We start from the raw sequence: 21,219 nt of genomic DNA, 5'->3' as shown, positions 1-21,219 counted from the left end.
GATGTCTGTGCCTCAGTTGCTAACCCAGCCAGTTTTGACACCAAATCCATCATCCCTGCAGTTGTGCCCCCACACCGGGCTGTGTTCAGGATCCAGAGGCCCCGGTGGTGCCCCACTGAGCTGTGCCTTCCTTCCTCCCCCGCAGGACATCGAGTGCCTGGCCAGCGACGGGATGCTGCTGGTGAGCTGCTGCCTGGTGGGGCAGATCCGCGTGTGGGACGCGCAGACGGGCGACTGCCTCACCGTCATCCCCAAGCCCAGGTACGGCCTGCCCGTGTCCCCGTGTCCCCACAGCCCTGCTCCCCCGCAGCCCTGCTCCCCCGCAGCCCTGCTCCCCCACAGCCCGCAGCCCCGGCGCTGAGCTTTGTCCTCCCTCCAGGCTGCGCAGGGACAGCAGCGGCATCTTCGACTACCAGGAGGGCTGGGACCCCAGCCCGGAGGGCAAGAACGGGCTGGAGGACTCCTTTGAGAGCAGCCACCAGCTGAAGCGGCTGCTGGGGCCCCCGCAGCCCCCCCTGTTCTGTGACCAGCCCGACCTCACCTCCCTCATCGACACCAACTTCCTGGAGCACGCCAAGGCGGCCGAGTCGGAGCCGCGGCTGCGGGCCGTGGGCGCTCGCCACAAGGGCTCGGGATACGACTTCAGCAGCCTGGTGGGGAAGGTGTACGAGGAGCACGGCGGCCCCGGCTGCAGGAGCAGCGCCCTCCCGGGGCTGCCGGCCCCGCATGGCCCCGGCCCGGCCGACGGCGACGGCCTCGGGGACGAGCCCTGCGCGGGCTGCGACAAACCCCCCGCCCCGCCGTCCTGGGCAGGGGACCTGGAGAGCTCCATCTGGAGCCTGGAGCTGCAGGGGAACCTGATCGTGGCTGGCAGGAGTAATGGGAAGCTGGAGGTGAGGAGCAGGGACACAGCTAGGGGAAGGAGGAGGTCAGGAGAGGGGACACAGGGGCAGAGGTGGAGGTGAGGAGCTGGGACACAGTAACAGGGAATGGAGATGAGCAGGGACACAGTCACAGAGGTGGAGATGGAGGTGAGGAACAGGAACACAGTAACGGGTGGAGATGAGCAGGGACAGTAGCAGGGAGGTGGCGATGAGGAGCAGGGACACGGAACAGGGAATTGGAGATGAGGAGCAGGGACACAGAGGTGGAGAGGAGCAGGGATACAGGAGCAGAGGTGGAGTGGGGACACTAACAACAATGAGATGAGGAGTAGGGACACAGTAACAGGGAATGGAGATGAGGAGCAGGGGCACAGTAACAGAGGTGGAGATGAGCAGGGATACAGGAGCAGAGGTGGAGTGGGGACACTAACAACAATGAGATGAGGAGTAGGGACACAGTAACAGGGAATGGAGATGAGGAGCAGGGACACGGTAACAGGAGGAGACGAGGAGCAGGAACACAGTAACAGGTGGAGATGAGCAGGGCTACAGGAGCAGGGAGGTGGAGATGGAGATGAGGAGCAGGGACACAGAAACAGGTGGAGATGACAAACAGGGACACAGTCACAGAGGTGGAGATGAGCAGGGACATAGTAACAAGAAGATGGAGATGAGGAGCAGGGATGCAGTAACAGAGGTGGAGATGAGGAACAGGGACACAGTAACAGGTGGAGATGACAAACAGGTAGCAGGGAGGTGGTGAGGAGGAGCAGGGACACAGTAATGGAATGGAGATGAGCAGGGCTACAGGAGCAGAGGTGGAGTGGGGACACTAACAAGGAGAATGAGATGAGGAGCAGGAACACAGTAATGGGTGGAGATGAGCAGGGACACAGTAACAGGGAATGGAGATGAGCAGGGCTACAGGAGCAGAGGTGGAGTGGGGACACTAACAAGGAGAATGAGATGAGGAGCAGGAACACAGTAAAGGGTGGAGATGAGCAGGGACATAGTAACAAGAAATGGAGATGAGGAGCAGGGACAGAGTAGCAGGGAGGTGGAGATGAGGAAGAGGGACACAGTAACAGAGGAGGAAATGAGGAGTAGGGACACAGTAACAGGTGGAGATGAGGAGCAGGGCTACAGGAGCAGGGAGGTGGAGATGGAGATGAGGAGCAGGGACACAGTAACAGGGGGAGATGAGTAGGGACATAGTAACAGGGATGTGGCGATGAGGAGCAGGGACACAGTAACGGGGAGATGAGTAGGGACATAGTAACAGGGATGTGGCAGTGAGGAGCAGGGATGTAGTAACAGCGGGGAGATGAGTAGGGACATAGTAACAGGGATGTGGCGATGAGGAGCAGGGACACAGTAACGGGGAGATGAGTAGGGACATAGTAACAGGGATGTGGCGGTGGGGAGCAGGGATGCAGTAACAGAGGTGGAGATGGAGGAGCAGAGGGACACAGTAACAGGAGGATGGAGATGAGGAGCAGGGATGCAGTAACAGGATGGAGAGCAGGAGCAGGGATGCAGCAATGGCAGGCAGGAGGTCACACAGCCTGGAATCAGGCACAGGGGCTGTGACCTGCTCACTCAGCTCGGGGTTGGGAGCAGAGCACACAGAGCTGTTCAGGATCCCAGTTCCCCCTGTGTCCAGTGCCCCTCTGGCCAGTGTCACTGCAGTGTCCCCTCCTCCCCCAGGTGTGGGATGCCATCGAGGGGACCCTCCGCAGCAGCAATGATGAAGGACAATCTGGCATCACTGCCCTCGTCTTCCTCAACAACAGGTAACTCCTTGTGCAGGTGCTGGCAGATCCCCAACCTTCCCAGCAGCTCCCAGCAGCAGAGGCTCAGCTCTTCCTTGGAATCAGTGTCATGGAATATCCTGAGCTGGAAGGGGCCCCCAGGGATCATGGAGTCCAACCCCTGGCCCTGCCCAAGGCACCCAAGAACCCCAGCCTGTGCCTGAGAGCTTTCTCCAGACACTCCTGAGCTCTGGAGCTGTCACTGTTCCCAGGGGAGCCCATTCAGTGCCCAGCCACCTTTTCTTGCTGTCCAACCTCCCATCCAGCCTACTCCTCTGTGAATCCCCCTCCCACCAGCTTTCCTGGCTCCAGGGCTGCTCCAGCAGCCAGTTCTTCAGCCCTCAGCCTTGCCAGCAGCTGAATATCCAGAGGGTTTCAGGCTGGGACACCTTTGGGTCACTGCTGTTCAGAGGCACTGCCACTGTCCAGTCCATTTGGAGCTGTGTCCAGTCTCCCAGCCCAGCTCTGCAGCCTCCTCCCAGGGGTGGCTGGTCTGTGCTTGGCCTGGGGGTGTCCAGGATTGAGGAGGGCCCCCTCAGCCCCCACGTCTGTCCTTCAGGATCGTGGCTGCCCGGCTGAATGGCTCCTTGGATTTCTTCTCTCTGGAGACACACACGTCCCTGAACCACCTGCAGTTCCGAGGTGAGCGGTGTTGGAATGTCAGTGCACTGCCCTGGGCTCCTGCCTTCCCCTCCTCCCTCTTCCTCCTCGCAGCTGAGTCTTCCTCACGCCCCCTTCAGCTCTGGTGGTGCCTGCTCAGAAGCACCCGGAGCTGTGCCCAGCTGAGGGAGCTCCCTGTGCTCAGACACCATCCCATGCTGCCCTTTGCTCCTGCCACTTCTCTCTCTCTGTCTCACTGCTCCCATCCTGGGAACAGCCCGAGCCCTTGGCACAGCCACAGCCCAGCCCAGAGGGGCCCGTGGGGTGCCTGGTTAGAGCAGGGGGTTCCTTTGCTCCTGGAGAGAATAGAGGGGATGATTCAGATGGGATACTGGGGAGAGATTCCTCCCTGAGAGAGTGGCGAGGCACTGGGATGAATTTCCTGGAGAAGCTGTGGCTGTCCCATCCAAGGCTGGGCTGGAGGGGGCTATCCCAGGAGAAACTGGGGACAGCAGAAAGTGTCCCTGCCCCTGGGATGGTGGAAAGTGTCCCTGCCCCTGGGATGGTGGGAGGTGTCCCTGCCCCTGGGATGGTGGGAGGTGCCCCTGCCCCTGGCAGGTGGGTGTGGGACTGGATGGGCTTTGAGGGCCCTTCCACCCCAAAGCAGTGTGGAATTCCCTGCCCCTGGAGGCCCCCCTGCAGCCGTCCTTAGCTGCAGTCCCACGCCCCAGTTCCCCAGAGCCGTTCCCCAGAGCCCCGCGGTGGCACACCGAGGGGCCGTGCCCAGCTGAGCCCCGCGGGGCCGTGCCCAGCTGAGCCCCGAGGGGCCGTGCCCAGCTGAGCCCCGTGCTGCCCGCAGGAGCCCCGGGCAGGAGCAGCGTGCCGCCGTCGCCGGAGCTGTGCCGCGGGGCCGCGCTGCGCTGCCGGCTGACGCACAGCGTGGCCTGCGCCCACCACAAACCCATCACCGCGCTCAGGGCCGCCGCCGGCCGCCTGGTCACCGGCAGCCAGGACCACACCCTGCGGGTGAGCGGGCACCGCGGGCACCAGGGAGGGCACGGGGGTCTGCTCAGCCAGGAGCACACCCTACGGGTGAGCGGAGCTGTGCCGCGGGGCCGCGCTGCGCTGCCGGCTGACGCACAGCGTGGCCTGCGCCCACCACAAACCCATCACCGCGCTCAGGGCCGCCGCCGGCCGCCTGGTCACCGGCAGCCAGGACCACACCCTGCGGGTGAGCGGGCACTGGGGGGCTCGGGGGCACCGGGGGCAGCTCCGCCAGGAGCACACCCTGCGGTGAGCGGGCACTGGGGGGCACAGGGGGCTCAGCCAGGAGCACAGCCTGCGGTGAGCGGGCACCAGGGAGGGCACGGGGGGCAGCTCAGCCAGGACCACACCCTGCGGGTGAGCGGGCACTGGGGGGCACAGGGGGCTCAGCCAGGAGCACAGCCTGCGGTGAGCGGGCACCAGGGAGGGCACGGGGGGCTGCTCAGCCACGAGCACACCCTGCGGTGAGCGGGCACTGGGGGCACTCGGGGGCACCGGGGGCAGCTCTGCCAGGAGCACACCCTGCGGGTCAGTGGGCACCGGGGAGGGCACGGGGGGCTCAGCCAGGAGCACACCCTGCGGCTGGGGGCACTCGGGGGCACCGGGGGCAGCTCTGCCAGGAGCACACCCTGCGGGTCAGTGGGCACCGGGGAGGGCACGGGGGGCTCAGCCAGGACCACACCCTGCGGGTGAGCGGGCACCAGGGAGGGCACGGGGGGCAGCTCAGCCAGGACCACACCCTGCGGGTGAGCGGGCACCAGGGAGGGCACGGGGGGCAGCTCAGCCAGGACCACACCCTGCGGGTGAGCGGGCACTGGGGGGCACAGGGGGCTCAGCCAGGAGCACAGCCTGCGGTGAGCGGGCACCAGGGAGGGCACGGGGGGCTGCTCAGCCACGAGCACACCCTGCAGGTGAGCGGGCACCGGGGGGCTCGGGGGTCTGCTCAGCCACGAGCACACCCTGCGGTGAGCGGGCACCGGGGGGACCCTGGGGTCTGCTCAGCGAGGAGTCAAAGGACAGAGCCCAGAGCGTCACCCTGAGCTGAGTCCCTCGGGAATGGGTGATGTCAGAATTGTGGAATCACTGAGGTGGGGACAGCTCTTCACGACTGTCAAGTCCAGTCAGTCCCCAGCACTGCAAGGCCACCACTAACCCATGTCCCCAAGTGCCACATCCACGTGGCTTTTAAATCCATTCAGGGATGGGGAATCCACCAGTGCCCTGGCAGCCCCTTCCAATGCCTGACCGCCCTTTCCATGGAGGAGCTTTCCCAATAGCCAACCTAAACCTTCCCTCTCCTCCTGTCCCTGTTCCCTGGAGCACAGCCCGACCCCCCGGCTGTCCCCTCCTGGCAGGAGCTGTGCAGAGCCACAAGGTCCCCCCTGAGCCCCCTTTTCTCCAGGCTCAGCCCCTTCCCAGCTCCCTCAGCCCCTCCTGGGGCTCCATTCCCTTCCCAGCTCCATTCCCTGGACAAGCTCCAGCCCCTTCAGGTCTTCCTGTTGGGGGGGACCCAAAGCAGCCCCCAGGATGTGAGACCCCTCAGCAGGGCCAGCACAGGGGACAGTCCCTTCCCAGGCCTTGTGGCCACACTGGTTTTGACACAATGCAGGTGCTGTTGGCCTGTTTCCCACCTGGGCACAGCTGGTCACGTCCAGCAGCACCCCAGGATGTTCCCAGCCCCTGTACCCCAGCCTGGAGCATTCCATGAGGCTGCTGTGACACACCTGAGTGGCAGACCCAGGTTCTGGGGTGTCCCCTTCCCCTTCAGCTGTGCAGTCACTGCCCTGTGACCACCCTGGCACTGCCCCCAGCCGTGACCTGGCCCTGCCCTGCAGCACCCCGTGCCCCTGGCCCTGCTGAGGGCTCTGGCTGTGCCACAGCGGGACCAGGGTGCCCTGCTGTGCCGTGGGGAGCTCGGGTGGCACACCCCGAGCCTCACTGGGCCTCTCCTGCCCCAGGTGTTCCGGCTGGAGGACTCGTGCTGCCTGTTCACCCTGCAGGGCCACTCGGGAGCCATCACTGCCGTGTACATCGACCAGGTACGGGGGCTGCTGGGCCTGGGCCCCACCTGCCTCCTCACGGGGCTGGTACCTGAGCCCCCCCTTGAGATCACACCTCAGCCCATCCCTGGTCCCATCCCCGAGCCAGTGGCTCAGCTGGAGGCACTCACCTGGCTCCCTCCATCTCTCTCTGGCCGAGGCAGAGTTTTCCCCCAGTTCACTGTGAGCTCAGCAGTCTTCCCCTGGAGATCTCCTGCTGCTCTGTCCTTCTGGAGCAGGGAATCCCTGTTCCTGCACTGCCAGCTGGGGCTGAGCAGGCCTGAAATGGGGTCTGGGTCCCCAGGGAGGCTCTGCCCCCAGTCCCTGGGAGGAGTGGGAGTCCCCAGTGTGCTCCCCCACCCCAGGTACCCCATGACCACTGTCACCCCCCACCCCCTGACCTCAGGTGCCTCTGGGGCTCCTGGGGCCCAGGGCTCTGTTCCCCCAGCCTGCTCAAGCTCAGGAACAGGCAGGGAGGCCCCGGGCTGGCAGTGCAGGGGTGCAGCCCACGCTGGCTCACCTCCTGCGCGTGCCCTGGCCCTGACGTGGCCCCGTGCCCCACAGACCATGGTGCTGGCCAGCGGGGGCCAGGACGGGGCCATCTGCCTGTGGGACGTGCTGACGGGCAGCCGTGTCAGCCACATGTTCGCCCACCGCGGGGACGTCACCTCGCTGACCTGCACCACGTCCTGCGTCATCAGCAGCGGCCTGGACGACGTCATCAGCATCTGGGACCGCAGCTCGGGCATCAAGCTCTACTCCATCCAGCAGGTGGGGCCTGGGGGCAGCTGGGGGGCTTAACGGGAAACCGGAATTAATGGGGTTGGAAAACCCTCGGAGACCACGGAGTGCAGCCACACCCCGTGCTGCCAAGGCCAGCACAGATCCTGTCCCCAGGTGCCACATCCACAGGGCTTTAAATCCTTCCAGGGAAGGAGGCTGCTGTGCTACCCCGGGCAGCCCCTTCCAAAGTCTAATCACCCTTTCCATGGGGAAATTCCTGCTGTGTCCACCCTGAGCTGCCCTGGCCCAGCCTGAGGCCGTTCCCTCTGCTCCTGTCCCTGTTCCCTGGAGCACAGCCCAACCCCCTGGCTGTCCCCTCCTGGCAGGAGCTGTGCAGAGCCACAAGGTCCCCCCTTGTGAGGACACCTGGACCCCTGAGCCTCCTTTTCTCCAGGCTGAGCCCCTTTATCCCAGCTCCACCTCACACCCTTAGGGGTCCTCCTGGGTTTTCCAGGCCCCCTCCAGACCCTGCTGTGTTTGGAGGCCGAGGAGGCCGGGTTCCATCTGAGCCTCCCCGGGACACTCAGAGGCCCCGCCCGGGCCGGGTGTGGCAGCGGGCCGTGCCCCCGCAGCCCCGGCTCAGCTCCCCGCCCTCTGTCCCGCAGGAGCTGGGCTGCGGCGCCAGCCTGGGCGTCATCTCCGACAACCTGCTGGTGACAGGGGGCCAGGGCTGCGTGTCCTTCTGGGACATCGGCTACGGGGACCTGCTGCAGACCGTCTACCTGGGCAAGAGCAACGAGTCGCAGCCGGCGCGGCAGATCCTGGTGCTGGAGAACGCCGCCATCGTCTGCAACTTCGGCAGCGAGCTCAGCCTGGTCTACGTGCCCTCGGTGCTGGAGAAGTTGGACTGAGCAGCACGAGGGGCCGGCGGGGCTGGGCTGTGCCGGAGAGGGACCGGGCCCTGCTCCGTGCTCCATCCGTGCCACCGGGCGGGGTGGGGCCGCCCCCCTCTGCTCTCCCCGGTCCGGCACCTCGGGGAGCCCCGGCAGCGCCACCGTGCACACGGACACGGGGCAGGGCGGGGACAGCGGGGTGGCTCCCAGGCCGGACACCCAGCGGCGGCTGTGCCGGCCCAGCACCGCCCCAGGACACGGAACAGCCCCGGGTGGCAGCCGGGAGAGAACCGGACCAGGACCGGGAGCGGGACCGGCCCGTCCCGGGCGCGGCTCGGCCCCCTCGTGCCTTAGGGCGCGGCAGGGCCCCGCCCGAGCCCGCCCGGGGCCGCAGCTGCCCCCACTCTATTTATTTATACGCTGTAAATAGTTATTTATTGGGGCAGGGGGCGCGGGGCCCAGCCCCGGCAGCGCTGCCCTGGCCGTGCCCTGGCACAGCTGCCCCGCCCGGCTCCCTCCTGCAGCAATAGCACCTTCCTCCTCCTCCTCCCCTTCCTCCTCCTCCCGCTGCGGGGCCAGAGGAGGCTTTTCTCAGGTTGGGAGCGGGCGGAGCTCTCGCCCCCCTCCTGCAGGCGCTGGGGAGGGGCCCGGGGCGGCAGCCGGGGCTCCCCCGGGCACGGGCCCCGCTCGGACCGGCCCCGGCCCGTGCCCCGAGCCGCCCTGGCTCCGTTCTCGACCCCCGGTGATTGTAGAGGCGGCGGCGGCCCGGGGCAGGGGGACCCCGGGAGCCGGCCCACCCCGCGGGTGGCCTTGGCGCAGCTGTACCTTTGTGCTGTACAGGGGACGCTTTTTGTACCGATCGTGTTTTATAACGTGTGCGGAACATCCATTAAACGGAACTAACCCGAGCCCGCTCCGCCCCCCTGCCCGGCAGCACGCGGCCCTGCAGATAAACTCGCTTTATTTTAGTAGCAAAGAGCTGAAAAAGTCAGTTCTACCTGGAGTCAAACAAAGCGGGGCTGGGGGCCGGGGGGCCCCCGCCCCCCTCACGCCTTGTTGAGGGTCCAGAGGGGGTCGAGCATGCTGAGGGGGTCGTCGCTGGGCCGGGGCGCCCGCAGCCCCTCGCCCGGCTGTGCCTGCAGGAAGTTCTGCTTGTTCATGCGCTGCTTGCCCTTGAGGGACGCGTCCAGGCTGAAGGCCTCGGGCGTCAGCGAGGCCAGCAGCTCCAGGGACGAGGAGGAGGCGGCAGGGGGGGCAGCGGGGGGCTCTGCCGGCGCCCCCGGCCCCTCGGGGCTCTCCCCCCCGACGTGGTTGCTGCTCTCTGTGTCACCCGGCGCCTCGGGGAGGGGCGGCCCCGGGGCGGGGGGCTCGGGGGCACCGACACCATCCACGAGGCCGTCGGGGACGGCCGGCGGCGCCTCGGGCTCCACGGGGTCGGGAGCGGGGCCGGGGTCCGCCCCCCAGCCCTCGCCGGACTCGGCGCCGGGCCCCCCCGCTTTGATGCTGAGCTTGGCGATGGTGGCCTGGATGGAGCTGATGGGCACGTCCCCCCCCAGCACCAGGTCCTGCGGGTCCTGCTGGAAGTACAGCTGGGGGAGAGCGGCCCCGTGAGCCCCGGCAGAGCTCCCCAGAGCCCCCCGGCCCGGCCCGACACCCACCTTGGGGGAGGTGCTGCTGGGGGGCTTGGCCAGGCTGGGGCCGCCCACGCCGTGGCGCAGCAGCAGCTGCTCGGCGTGGAGCAGCACGGCCTCGAAGCAGAACTTGAGGTGCAGCTGCGGGGAGGGGACACGGTGAGGCCCGGGGGGACACGGCGAGGCCCGGGGGTGTGCAGCCCCCCGCCCCCGCGGCTGCAGCCCCCCGCCCGCCCGCGGTACCTTCTCCTGCAGCATGTGCTTGCGCTGCTGCCGCATCCGCCTCACCAGCTGCGCCAGGTCCGGGATGCCGTTCCCGGCCTCCAGCTCCTGCACGGCGGCGTACAGCAGGCAGAAGGCGCCGGTGCGACCCACGCCGGAGCTGCGGGGACAGCCCCGAGCCGTGACGGACCGGCGGAGCACCGGGAGCCGCCCCGGCCCGCCCCGGGAGCCCCGGCCGGCTCACCTGCAGTGCACCACCACCGGCGTGTGCAGCGGCCGCTGGTGCAGGTAGTGGCCGTGCACCTCCTGGATGAAGCGCAGCAGGCTCCCCTTGCTGTCGGGCAGGCCCCTGGCGTGGGGGACACACGCTCGCTGGGGGGGCTCTGCACTCAGGCCCCCCAAACCCCCTCCCCAGCCCCGGAGCCGAGGTCCCAGAACTGCCCCCACCGCAGATCAGGGCCCCCCGAGCCCCCCTTTGTGCCCCCGCGTACAGCTCAGGCCAGGAGGTGAACTGGAGGTGCGCCACGGTGCGCTTGAGGCTCTGGTCCCGGTACTGCAGCGTCAGCATCCGCTCCACGTGCGTGGGGGTCACCCGCAGGCTGGTCAGCACCACGCTCAGGGGCCCGTGCGCCACGGGCTGGCCCCGCTCCGACGGGAAGTACCGGAGCACCTTCTGCCGCGGGACGGGCCGTCAGCCAGCCCGGGAGCCTCGGGCCCCGCAGGGGGCACCGGGCAGGGCGTGCCACCCCCGGGACCCCCCGCCCCCGGGACGGGACGCACCTTGTCCAGCTCCTGCTCGGACACCAGCATGACGACCACGGACACCTTCTGCTCGTAGATCATGAGCCAGAAGTCGGCGGCGGTGCCGAGCAGCGGGGCCTGCGTGGCGATGAGCGCGGGGCAGTACGGGGACAGGTCCTCCACGCGGCTGGCGTTGATGTAGTCGTCCTTGCCCGAGCGCAGCACGACGCGGTTGCGGTCGTAGGGCATGATGTCCTGGTGCCGGTTCTTCATGGAGTAGCAGCGGGCGATGGCGATGGAGCGCTGCCGGGCGTCGCGCTCCTGCGCCTCCTGCAGCTCCTTCCAGAGCGCGTCCAGCTCGGAGCCGCCGCCGGGCGCGGGCCGCTCCAGCCGCTCGGCCAGGCCGCGGAACCGCTCCAGCTCCGCCAGCAGCCGCCGCACGCGCTCGGGCTCCGCGTACGGGTCGGCCTCGATGAGCCCGGACCCAGGGCCATGGTGCCCGGGGGCAGCGGGGCGCCGGGGGGAGCCGGGCTGGGGCAGAAGGGCAGGGCGGGGGACACGGGGGGCAGCCCGCCCAGCGCCGGGGGGCCGCTCTGCGCGGGGGTCCTGGGGAAGGGCACGGCCCCCGGGTGCGGGGCGAGCCCCGCGGGGGGCAGCGGGTCCTGCCCCGGCAGCGGGTACAGCTGGGGCGGCAGCGGGGCCCCGGGAGCCGTGAAGCGCTGCTGCTGCTGCGGGAACTGCGCCAGCGGGACCCGGGGCGGCTGCTGGAAGGGCAGGGGCGCCTGGGCTCGGCCCGGGGGCAGGAAGGGACCCGCGGGGAACTGCTGCGGGCCCTGGGCGAAGGCGGGCGGGGGCTGTGCCGGGGGGAAGGCGGCCTGAGCGGGCGCCCCGAAGGGCTGCACCCCCCCCGCGGGGTAGGGGAAGGGTGCTGGGGGCACCCCCGGGCGCTGGGGGGGCAGGAAGGGGCCCGCGGGTGCCCGGGGGGGCACGGAGCAGCTGGAGATGGGCGCCTGGACGCTGTCCACCGTGGTGGTGGCCGGGCGGGTGCCCGGGGGCTCGTGGCCGCCCAGCCCCGGCACGGGCGGGCGCAAGGAGCTGCCCCGGGAGCCCCGCGGGGGCAGGGAAGGGCCCGGGCAGGCGGTAGTGCCCCGGGAAGGGGGCGGCGGGGGCCAGGGGGGGCAGCGGGGCGCTGGCCGCCCCCCCCGGCAGCACGTAGGGCTCGGCGGGCCGCAGCCCCCCGGGCAGGGCGGGCAGTGTGCCCAGGGGCCCGGGTAGCAGCTCCGGGGGGAGGCTCCGCAGCTCCTCCGGCAGCTCCAGCGAGCCCAGCTCGGCGGCCTCGGGGCCCCCGGCCTCGTCCAGCGGCTTCTTCTGCAGGGGGGGCTTGGGGGCCGTGGGCCGGGGGGGCGGCTGCTTCTTCAGCTCCCTGGGGGGCAGGGGGCTCAGTGAGGGGGGGTGCTGCCCCCCACGGGCACCAGGAGCCTCCCCCTGCCCCCAGACCACCACCCACAGCTCCCCAGGCCCTTCTGACCCCGGGGGTCTCGCTGCCCACCCACCTCTCCAGCAGCTGCTGCCGGTGTGCCTCGCTGGCCTGGCACGCGGCCCGCGCCCGCTCCAGCAGCTTGGCTGCCTTCCCCTCCAGGTCCGTGTAGAAATCCTTCCCCTCCTGGGACTTCTTCATCAGGTCCTCATAGGCCTCGTAGGAGGCCACCAGGGTCTGCACCGTCGTGTTCCACCTGGGACAGGGCACGGAGGGGCTCAGCAGGACGCAGTGCCAGGGTAAAGGTGGGCACCCAGCTCCAGGCACCTGTGGGACCCTCGGGGACAGGACAAAGCCACCACAGCCCAGCAGTGGGGCAGGACAGAAGCTGGTGGTGGCCCCACACCCATACCGGGGTGGGAGGGCTGTTCCTGGGCACCGAGCCCCCTCCTCACTCACTTGTGCTCCACCTCGGCCAGGGCCTTGCGCACGGCCGCGTATTTGACGTTGGCGTCTGTCAGGGCCTTGAGCACGTTCTCCTGGGCAGCCAGGTTCTGCTCCAGGTACACCTTGAGCTGGTCGTACTTCTTCAGCTGCTCCTCAAAGAGCTTCTGCGGGGACACGGGAGGCTCGGGGGGCTGCGGGGCAGAGCGGGCCCAGGGGGACGCGGGGGTGGCCCCAGGCCCACCTTCATCTCGGAGCGGTCGGTGGTGACCAGCGAGGTGGTGATGTCATCCTTCTGGATCATCTCCCGCAGCTGCTGCTCCAGGGACACGCGCTGGTCCCGCATCTCCTGCACCTTGGCCAGGATCCGCTTCAGGTTCTGCAGCACCTGTTTGTCGTCTGGGGGTGGGGCGGGCTCAGGGGCGGGGCTGGTCCCGAGGAACCCGGGAACCCGCGGGCTGGGGTCTGTCAGGACAGCCCCTGTCCCCCCTGTCCCCAAACAGCGCCCACTTTGTTCATTCCTGCACTAACACAGACCGTGCCAGTGCCAGGTGACACATGGGGACACGGCGAGGGACAGCCCTGCCTCCCCCAGCCCAGGGGCACTGCCCATCCCCGGGGGCACACAAGGGGCACAGCCCTGCCTCCCCCAGCCCAGGGGCACTCAAGGGGCACAGCCCTGCCTCCCCCCGGGCAGGACTCACCCTCGGAGAGCGCGGGGGCGGGCAGTGCAGCCCGCACCTGCTCCAGGGGCCCGCCCAGCAGCCGCAGGTTGCCCAGGTGCAGGTTCATGGCGCGGTGCAGCTCGGTGTTGGTGAAGCTCGCCTTCTCGTGCAGCTCCAGGTACTTGGAGCACTCCTTGCTCACCTCGGCCAGCCCCGGGGGGGACGCTGGGGCCGGCGGGACCCTCCCCAGCAGCTCCTGCAGCTTCCTCTCCTGTGCCTCGTCCTCCTCCAGCAGGTCCCGGATCTCCTTCAGCGACGCCTCCACGTCGGTGAAGACCCCCGAGAGCACTGCGGGGGCACGGGGGGCTGGTGGGCGTGGGGACACCTCCTGCCTGCCCCAGGCCTGGGGCCAGGCAGGGACACGGCAGCCCAGGCGTTGGGTGCTGGGCTCCTGGGCACCCATGCCCTTGGGGTCATCCCCCCTCCCCTCCCACAGGGAAAATGCTTTGGGATTCAGGAATGGATGCCAGTACAGAACCAGCCATCGGTGAGAACACTCCCAACACCTTGGGAATAATGCTGGCCCCAGGACCCTCAGTCCTGGGCAGGGAGCAGTGCCAGCCCCAGGCAGGGAGCAGTGCCAGCCCCAGGGCCCCAGCCCCAGGCAGGGAGCAGCCCCAGCCCCCAGCCCTCACCCTGCATGGACTGCACGAGGTTGCGCACGGTGTCGGGGCGCACGCTGAGCGCGGCGCATTTCTCCATCAGCACGGGCGGGATGTGGTTGTACATGTCCAGGTTGTCCACGGTCTCGGGGTCCAGCTGCATGGAGTCCATGAACTGGCTGTGGGACACAGAGGGGCCCCTGAGGGGTGGCACTGTGCCCCCTCCAGAGGCTCGGGAGCACTGGGTCACCGTGGGATGGAAGGGCCGGGCCCCTCACGTACTCCAGCACTTCGTTCTTGGCTTCGATCTTGGCCATCACATCCCGCAGCAGTTTGGCCTTTTCCTCGCTGGGAGCACAGAGCAGAACAGTCCGTGAGGCAGGGAAACACCCAGCAGCTCCACAGCCCCAGCTCCAGCCATGCCACCCCGCCCTGCCCTGGCTGCAGCCCGGACACACTGACCAGGGCTGACCAGGACACACTGACCAGGGCTGACCGGGACACACTGACCAGGGCTGACCAGGACACACTGACCAGGACCCACTGACCAGGGCTGACCGGGACACACTGACCAGGGCTGACCACCAGGACACACTGACCAGGGCTGACCAGGACACACTGACCAGGGCTGACCGGGACACACTGACCAGGGCTGACCAGGACACACTGACCAGGACACACTGACCAGGGCTGACCGGGACACACTGACCAGGGCTCACCAGGCCACACTGACCAGGACACACTGACCAGGGCTGACCAGGACACACTGACCAGGGCTGACCAGGACACACTGACCAGGGCTGACCGGGACACACTGACCAGGGCTGACCAGGACACACTGACCAGGACACACTGACCAGGGCTGACCAGGACACACTGACCAGGGCTGACCAGGACACACTGACCAGGCTGACCAGGACACACTGACCAGGCTGACCAGGACACACTGACCAGGGCTGACCAGGACACACCTGTACAGGGACGAGGCCTCGTGGGCAGCCATGGGCACCAGCTTGGCAAAGATGTCAGGGCCGGTGACCGCGGGGTCCGTGGGGTTCACGGGCAGAGCCTTCACCAAGGGGGCACCTGAGGGACACAGCCCGGGCTGGCACCGCTCCCGAAGGGCTGTGCCCTCAGTCCCAGCAGGTCCCTGTCCCCAGGGGCCCCGAGGCCCCCTGACCTTTGACAGACTGCAGAGTGTCCAGCGCAGGCACGGCCTCGTGGTAGATGAAGTCGTTGTCCTTTTTGGCTGAATTGTACCTGGAAATGGGAAGTGATGCTGGGAGAGAAGGAGCAGGTGGCATTCCTGGCTCCCTAAGCTTGCTCCCAATGGGCTCAGCCACCCTGGCTCTCCTGGGATTGCTCCAGCAATTCCTACAGCAGCTAGCCAGCCATCCATCCATCCATCCATCTATCCAACCATCCATCCCCCATCCATTCCCCATCCATTCCCCATCCATTCCCCATCCATTCCCCATCCATTCCCCATCCATTCCCCATCCATTCCCCATCCATTCCCCATCCATTCCCCATCCATTCCCCATCCATTCCCCATCCATTCCCCATCCATTCCCCATCCATTCCCCATCCATTCCCCATCCATTCCCCATCCATTCCCCATCCATTCCCCATCCATTCCCCATCCATTCCCCATCCATTCCCCATCCATTCCCCATCCATTCCCCATCCATTCCCCATCCATTCCCCATCCATTCCCCATCCATTCCCCATCCATTCCCCATCCATTCCCCATCCATTCCCCATCCATTCCCCATCCATTCCCCATCCATTCCCCATCCATTCCCCATCCATTCCCCATCCATTCCCCATCCATTCCCCATCCATTCCCCATCCATTCCCCATCCATTCCCCATCCATTCCCCATCCATTCCCCATCCATTCCCCATCCATTCCCCATCCATTCCCCATCCATTCCCCATCCATTCCCCATCCATTCCCCATCCATTCCCCATCCATTCCCCATCCATTCCCCATCCATTCCCCATCCATTCCCCATCCATTCCCCATCCATTCCCCATCCATTCCCCATCCATTCCCCATCCATTCCCCATCCATTCCCCATCCATTCCCCATCCATTCCCCATCCATTCCCCATCCATTCCCCATCCATTCCCCATCCATTCCCCATCCATTCCCCATCCATTCCCCATCCATTCCCCATCCATTCCCCATCCATTCCCCATCCATTCCCCATCCATTCCCCATCCATTCCCCATCCATTCCCCATCCATTCCCCATCCATCCTCCCTCCATCCATCCATCCATCCATCCCCCATCCCCCATCCATTCCCCATCCATTCCCCATCCATCCTCCCTCCCTCCCCAGGGCCTGGGGCAGTGCTGGGCTCTGCACGTCAGGACACCAGGAACGCTCCCCAGGCTCCCTGCCCACCAACATTCCCAACTCCCAGAAAAGGATGGAGACTCCCTGGGGTGCCCCAGACTCACTTCCCACCAATGACATCCATGGTGAACCTCAGAGCTTCCTGCACGGTTTCGGGCTGGCCCTGTGGGGGTGAGGGTGGGAATCACTGTCCAAGCAGCCCAACGGGATCAGAGAGGCCTGGGGAGCCCCTGAAGCCACCCAGTCCTGCTCCTCAGCCTGGCAGCCCCGGCCCAGAGGGAGGGCAGGACCCACCTTGGCCAGCTTGATGGCTTCGTTGAGCTTGTCCAGGGCGCTCTGGAAGTAGATGACCTGCGGGAGAGGGGGCTGGGGCTGGCACGGGGCACCAGGCCCAGAGCTGCCCACAGCCCTGCCAGAGCACCCAGCCTGGCAGCACACGGCTGTGGGTACCCAGCCTCTGCCAGGACAGGATGGAATGGGGTGACACGGCCCCACTTACCCTCTCCCCAAACTTCTGCTGCTCCTCGGCCTGCTTCCCCATGTGCAGCTGGAAGAAAACTGGGGTCAGAGCTCTGTAACTGCAGGGAGAGCTTTGACAGGGGAGGAAATCCCCAGGGAGCAGCCAGGAGCACCCCGAGGCGGGATGGGAGCACAGGCTGCCCCAGCCCCAGCTGCCCCTCACTCACGTGGGCCACGGCAGCAAAATAATAGATTTTCATTTGGACCAGCTTCTTCCAGTCCTTCTGGATCTTGCCCAGCAGCGAGGCTGTCTCTGAGTTCTCCAGGGCCCGGCAGGCCTCCTTGTAGTAATCCACCACCTGTGGAGAGGGACGGGGAGAATTCCACAGTTCCAGCTCCCAGGGGAAGCAGGGCAGGATGGGAATCACCAGCACCAGCCCAGGGACTGGATCACCCAGGGGAATGGTTGTGGGGAGCTCAGGGGTGTGTTTGGGACCACAGCCAGGGACTGCCACCAGCCCAGGCTGCTCCCAGCCCTGTCCAGCCCGGCCTTGGGCACTTCCAGGAACCAGGGGCAGCCACAGCTGCTCTGGGAATTCCACCCCAGTGCCTCACCCACCTCACAGGCAAGGATTCCCTGCCAATACTGCCCCACATCTCCCATTCCCTGTGCCCTGTCACTGCAGGCCCTTGCCCGGGGTTCCTCCCCAGCTCCTGATGCCAGAGCAGAGGGAGCAGGGCTGTGCTGGGAGCAGCTCCTGGAGCTCACCTGGGCACTGATCCGGGCCACAAGGAAGCTCTTCCTGTTGTCCAGCATGGACTTCTCCAGGAGACACTCCTGTGCCTGGCCCTGCCAGGGACAAGAGAGGAATGTTCAGGGTCCCCAGCCCTTGGGACAGCCCAGACCCCTGCAGGACCCACTGGCTCCAGCCCCCTCCAAGGGGTGGGTGTGGCACAGGGAATACCAGCCCTGCGGGTGCTGGGAGAGCCCAGCAATGGCACTGAGCCTTCCCTGATCCCCCAGGGCCTCCCAAACCTCCTTCTCCCCGCCCTGGGAGAGAGCCCAGACCCCACAGAGAAGCCCCGGGGGACACTGGGGTCCTGTGCCCTTGGAGGCACGGGGAACACAGCCCCACAGACACACTCAGGGGTCCCAGTGCCCCCAGCTCCTACCAGCATGAGGTTGATGTTGAGGCTGAGGATCTGGTGGCTCATGTCCACGCTGTAGGAATGAGGGAAGTGATCCCGCAGGTAGGTGAAGGCACCAGCAGCACACTGGAAGTGGGTGCAGGAAACCTTCATGCCCTGAGGGGATGGAGTTGCTGGGTTTGGAGAAGACTCCTCAGATCGTGGAGTCCACCCAGCCCCCAGCACGGCCAAGGCCAGCCCTGACCATGTCCCCAAGTGCCACATCCACAGGGATTTTAAATTCCTGCAGAGATGGGGACTGCAGCCCTGCCCCGGGCAGCTGGGCCAGGGCTGGAGAGCCCTTTCCAGAGGAACATTCCCAATATCCACCTGAGCCTCCCCTTGAGGCCATTCCCTCTTGTCCTGTGCCCTGGGAGCAGAGCCTGACCCCCAGCTGTCCCCAGGCTCCTCCTGAGTCCCCTCCTGGTGCTCCCCCTGCCCAGCTCTGCTCCAGCCCCTCCACGCCCTGCACCTGGACACCCCAAACCCCACGGGCTCCGGGCTGCTGCCAGTGCCCAGCACAGGGACAGCCCCTGCCCAGGTGCCACCTGTGCCCCAGGGGACAGAGCTGGCAGGGCTGGGTGTTACCTCCTCGGACACGCGCTTGTCCATGGCTCCCAGCATGGAGTGCAGGGCTCCTGTGGGGACAGGGGGGCTCAGCAGGGACACCCCAGCACCCTGGGAACGGGGGCTGGGCCAGGCAGCCCCAGGGCTGCAGGGGCCAGGGAGCTCACCCAGGTTGTAGAGGACACAGGCCTGCTCGTACTTGATGTCCTCGTGGGTCACCGCCTTGCCCGAGAAGATCTCAGTCCTGGGGGAAGGGGCACGGCACAGGGAGCAAACAGGGGTCCCCCAGGAGCAGGAACTACTGGGAACCCCGTTCCCCAAGGGTCCCTGGGACCCCCTCTGCAGGACCCCATTCCCCAAGGGCTCCCCAGGGCAGGACCCTGTTCCCCAAGGGTCCCCTGGGATCCCCCTGTGCCACCCCAGGCAGGATCCCATTCCTCAGGGGGTTCCTGGAGCAGCCCTTCCCCAGGGGATGGGCACGGCCACATCCTGCCTGCCTCAGCCCCCCATCCCAGATACCCCATCATATCCTGGATCCCCCATCCCATCCCAGATCCCCTATCCCATCCCATCCCATCCCATCCCATCCCATTCCATCCCAGATCTCCCATCTCAGGATCCCCCATCCCGAATACCCCATCCCAGCCACCCCACCCCACCCCGGACCCCCACCCCAGGGCTGCAGGGGCCAGGGAGCTCACCCAGGTTGTAGAGGACACAGGCCTGCTCGTACTTGATGTCCTCGTGGGTCACCGCCTTGCCCGAGAAGATCTCAGTCCTGGGGGAAGGGGCACGGCACAGGGAGCAACCAGGGTTCCCCCAGGAGCAGGAACTACTGGGAACCCCGTTCCCCAAGGGTCCCCGGGACCCCCCTCTGCAGGACCCCGTTCCCCAAGGGTCCCCTGGGATCCCCCTGTGCCACCCCAGACAAGACCACATCCCCCAGGACATCACTGTGCCACCCCTGTGCCACCCCGGGCAGGACACTGTCATCCCCAAGGGTCCCCTGGGATCCCCCTGTGCCACCCCAGGCAGGATCCCATTCCTCAGGGGGTTCCTGGAGCAGCCCTTCCCCAGGGGATGGGCACGGCCACATCCTGCCTGCCTCAGCCCCCCATCCCAGATACCCCATCATATCCTGGATCCCCCATCCCATCCCAGATCCCCTATCCCATCCCATCCCATCCCATCCCATCCCATTCCATCCCAGATCTCCCATCTCAGGATCCCCCATCCCGAATACCCCATCCCAGCCACCCCACCCCACCCCGGACCCCCACGCCGCTCCCTCACCAGGTGACGGGCACGGCGGCCTCCTGGCCGTGGCCCATGGGGATGCGGCTCTGCAGGAAGTGCAGCTGCCCCAGGTACTTGCGCAGACTACTGGGAACCCCGTTCCCCAAGGGTCCCCGGGACCCCCCTCTGCAGGACCCCGTTCCCCAAGGGTCCCCTGGGATCCCCCTGTGCCACCCCAGGCAGGATCCCATTCCTCAGGGGGTTCCTGGAGCAGCCCTTCCCCAGGGGATGGGCACGGCCACACCCTGCCTGCCTCAGCCCCCCATCCCAGATACCCCATCATATCCTGGATCCCCCATCCCATCCCATCCTAGATCCCCCATCCCAGACACCCCATCCCACGCCGCTCCCTCACCAGGTGACGGGCACGGCGGCCTCCTGGCCGTGGCCCATGGGGATGCGGCTCTGCAGGAAGTGCAGCTGCCCCAGGTACTTGCGCAGCGTGCTGCAGCCCTCGAAGTCCCTGGGAACGCTGACGGCGCTCTGGGGACCAGCTCTGGGACAGCTCTGGGACAGCTCTGGGACAGCTCTGGGACAGCTCTGGGGACAGCTCTGGGGACAGCATTGGGACAGGCTCTGGGGACAGCTCTGGGACAGCTCCCGGGCAGCAGCAGCAGTGTCCCGCAGGGGAGGCCCAGCCAGCAGCACCGGGATGGGGCAGGCCCCGGGAGACCTTGGGAACAGCCGAGTGGTGCCAAAACGGGCCCGGGGGAGCCCCACGGATCGGGGGGAGCAGGGTGGGCACTGAGGCTCCGCAGCCCCGGCACAGCCCCAGGGCTGGCACAGCCACGGGGCTGGGCGTGCTGGGGCACAGCAGGGCACAGCGGCAGCACCGGGAAGGTCCCCAGCCCTGCTGCCCCACAGCACCGGGCTGGGGCTGTGCGGGAGCTGTCCGTGCTGCCCCAGCCGTCACCCGGGCTGCTCCGGGTGCCACCGCAGGGCAGGAGCAGCCGGCCCGGCCCGGCCCGGCCCGGGGGTGGCAGAGCCCCGGGGCCTCACCTGCCGCAGCAGCTCCAGCTTGCGCAGCTCCTCGTTGTAGCTCTCGGGGTTCTCCCCATAGTTCTTCAGGACAAACTGGGGGGACGGGAGAGGCTGAGCGGCCCGGAGCCCCGGCCGGGCACCGGGCACACCGGGCGCACCGGGCACACCGGACCGGGCACACCGGGCACCCCGGGGACACCCACGGGCGGCTCGGGGAAGGGGATCGGGGCACGGCTGAGGCTGGAAAGGGCTTTCTGGCGGACAGCAGTGCCCCGGCCGCAAGGTGCGGCACGCTGGGACACCCCTGGGTCCCCGGTGCCCCCCGTCCGTGCCCCAGCGGCGCAGGAAGCGCGGCCGGGCGGGGCCGCTCCCCGCCGGTAATGAGTGACTAATTAATTAGCCGGGCCCCGCGGGGGGCAGGGCGCTCCCGCCGCTCCGAACCCCCGGCTCCGGGCACCCCGGCACCCCGGCCTGGGCCCCCGAAGCGCCCGGAGCCCCCCGGCCCTCACGGCCCCGAGCCCCCCGGG

At 67.5% G+C, this 21,219-nt stretch overlaps 2 protein-coding genes across 3 annotated transcripts in view; one reads left to right on the top strand and one right to left on the bottom strand.

Moving 5' to 3' along the window:
• The window catches only part of LOC120510622 (SREBF chaperone), a 54,497-nt gene extending 45,595 nt beyond the window's left edge, over positions 1 to 8,902 (top strand). Inside the window, exons 16-23 of the mRNA XM_039726609.1 lie at positions 146 to 261; positions 380 to 893; positions 2,592 to 2,677; positions 3,255 to 3,337; positions 4,155 to 4,321; positions 6,298 to 6,378; positions 6,943 to 7,149; positions 7,767 to 8,902. Of these exons, the coding sequence (XP_039582543.1) occupies positions 146 to 261; positions 380 to 893; positions 2,592 to 2,677; positions 3,255 to 3,337; positions 4,155 to 4,321; positions 6,298 to 6,378; positions 6,943 to 7,149; positions 7,767 to 8,012 (1,500 nt within the window). The 3' untranslated portion in view covers positions 8,013 to 8,902. The remainder of the gene's footprint in view (positions 1 to 145; positions 262 to 379; positions 894 to 2,591; positions 2,678 to 3,254; positions 3,338 to 4,154; positions 4,322 to 6,297; positions 6,379 to 6,942; positions 7,150 to 7,766) is intronic.
• On the bottom strand, positions 7,983 to 19,795 carry PTPN23 (protein tyrosine phosphatase non-receptor type 23). 2 transcript variants are annotated; one of them, XM_039726583.1, is made up of 23 exons: positions 19,709 to 19,795; positions 19,117 to 19,193; positions 18,437 to 18,486; positions 17,834 to 17,965; positions 17,430 to 17,510; positions 16,888 to 17,019; positions 16,701 to 16,748; positions 16,496 to 16,552; positions 16,306 to 16,364; positions 15,017 to 15,096; positions 14,808 to 14,922; positions 14,119 to 14,184; positions 13,870 to 14,015; positions 13,214 to 13,522; positions 12,754 to 12,908; positions 12,525 to 12,676; positions 12,142 to 12,321; positions 10,628 to 12,011; positions 10,339 to 10,520; positions 10,092 to 10,196; positions 9,869 to 10,007; positions 9,653 to 9,766; positions 7,983 to 9,583 (listed from the first exon to the last, which is right to left on the bottom strand). In XM_039726583.1, exons 1-23 carry the CDS (start codon positions 19,744 to 19,746, stop codon positions 9,041 to 9,043), a joined length of 4,344 nt encoding a protein of 1,447 aa, XP_039582517.1. In that variant the 5' UTR covers positions 19,747 to 19,795; the 3' UTR covers positions 7,983 to 9,040. The 2 variants fall into 2 exon arrangements, with proteins under 2 accessions (XP_039582517.1, XP_039582516.1); XM_039726582.1 differs by lacking the exons at positions 19,117 to 19,193; positions 19,709 to 19,795 and adding an exon at positions 18,583 to 18,819.
• Positions 19,796 to 21,219: the final 1,424 nt, after the last annotated feature.

Source organism: Passer montanus, unplaced genomic scaffold, assembly GCF_014805655.1.
Source record: "Passer montanus isolate IOZ18808 unplaced genomic scaffold, ASM1480565v1 scaffold59, whole genome shotgun sequence".
Lineage (NCBI taxonomy): Eukaryota > Metazoa > Chordata > Aves > Passeriformes > Passeridae > Passer > Passer montanus.
This window is presented reverse-complemented; position numbering and strand designations above follow the sequence as displayed.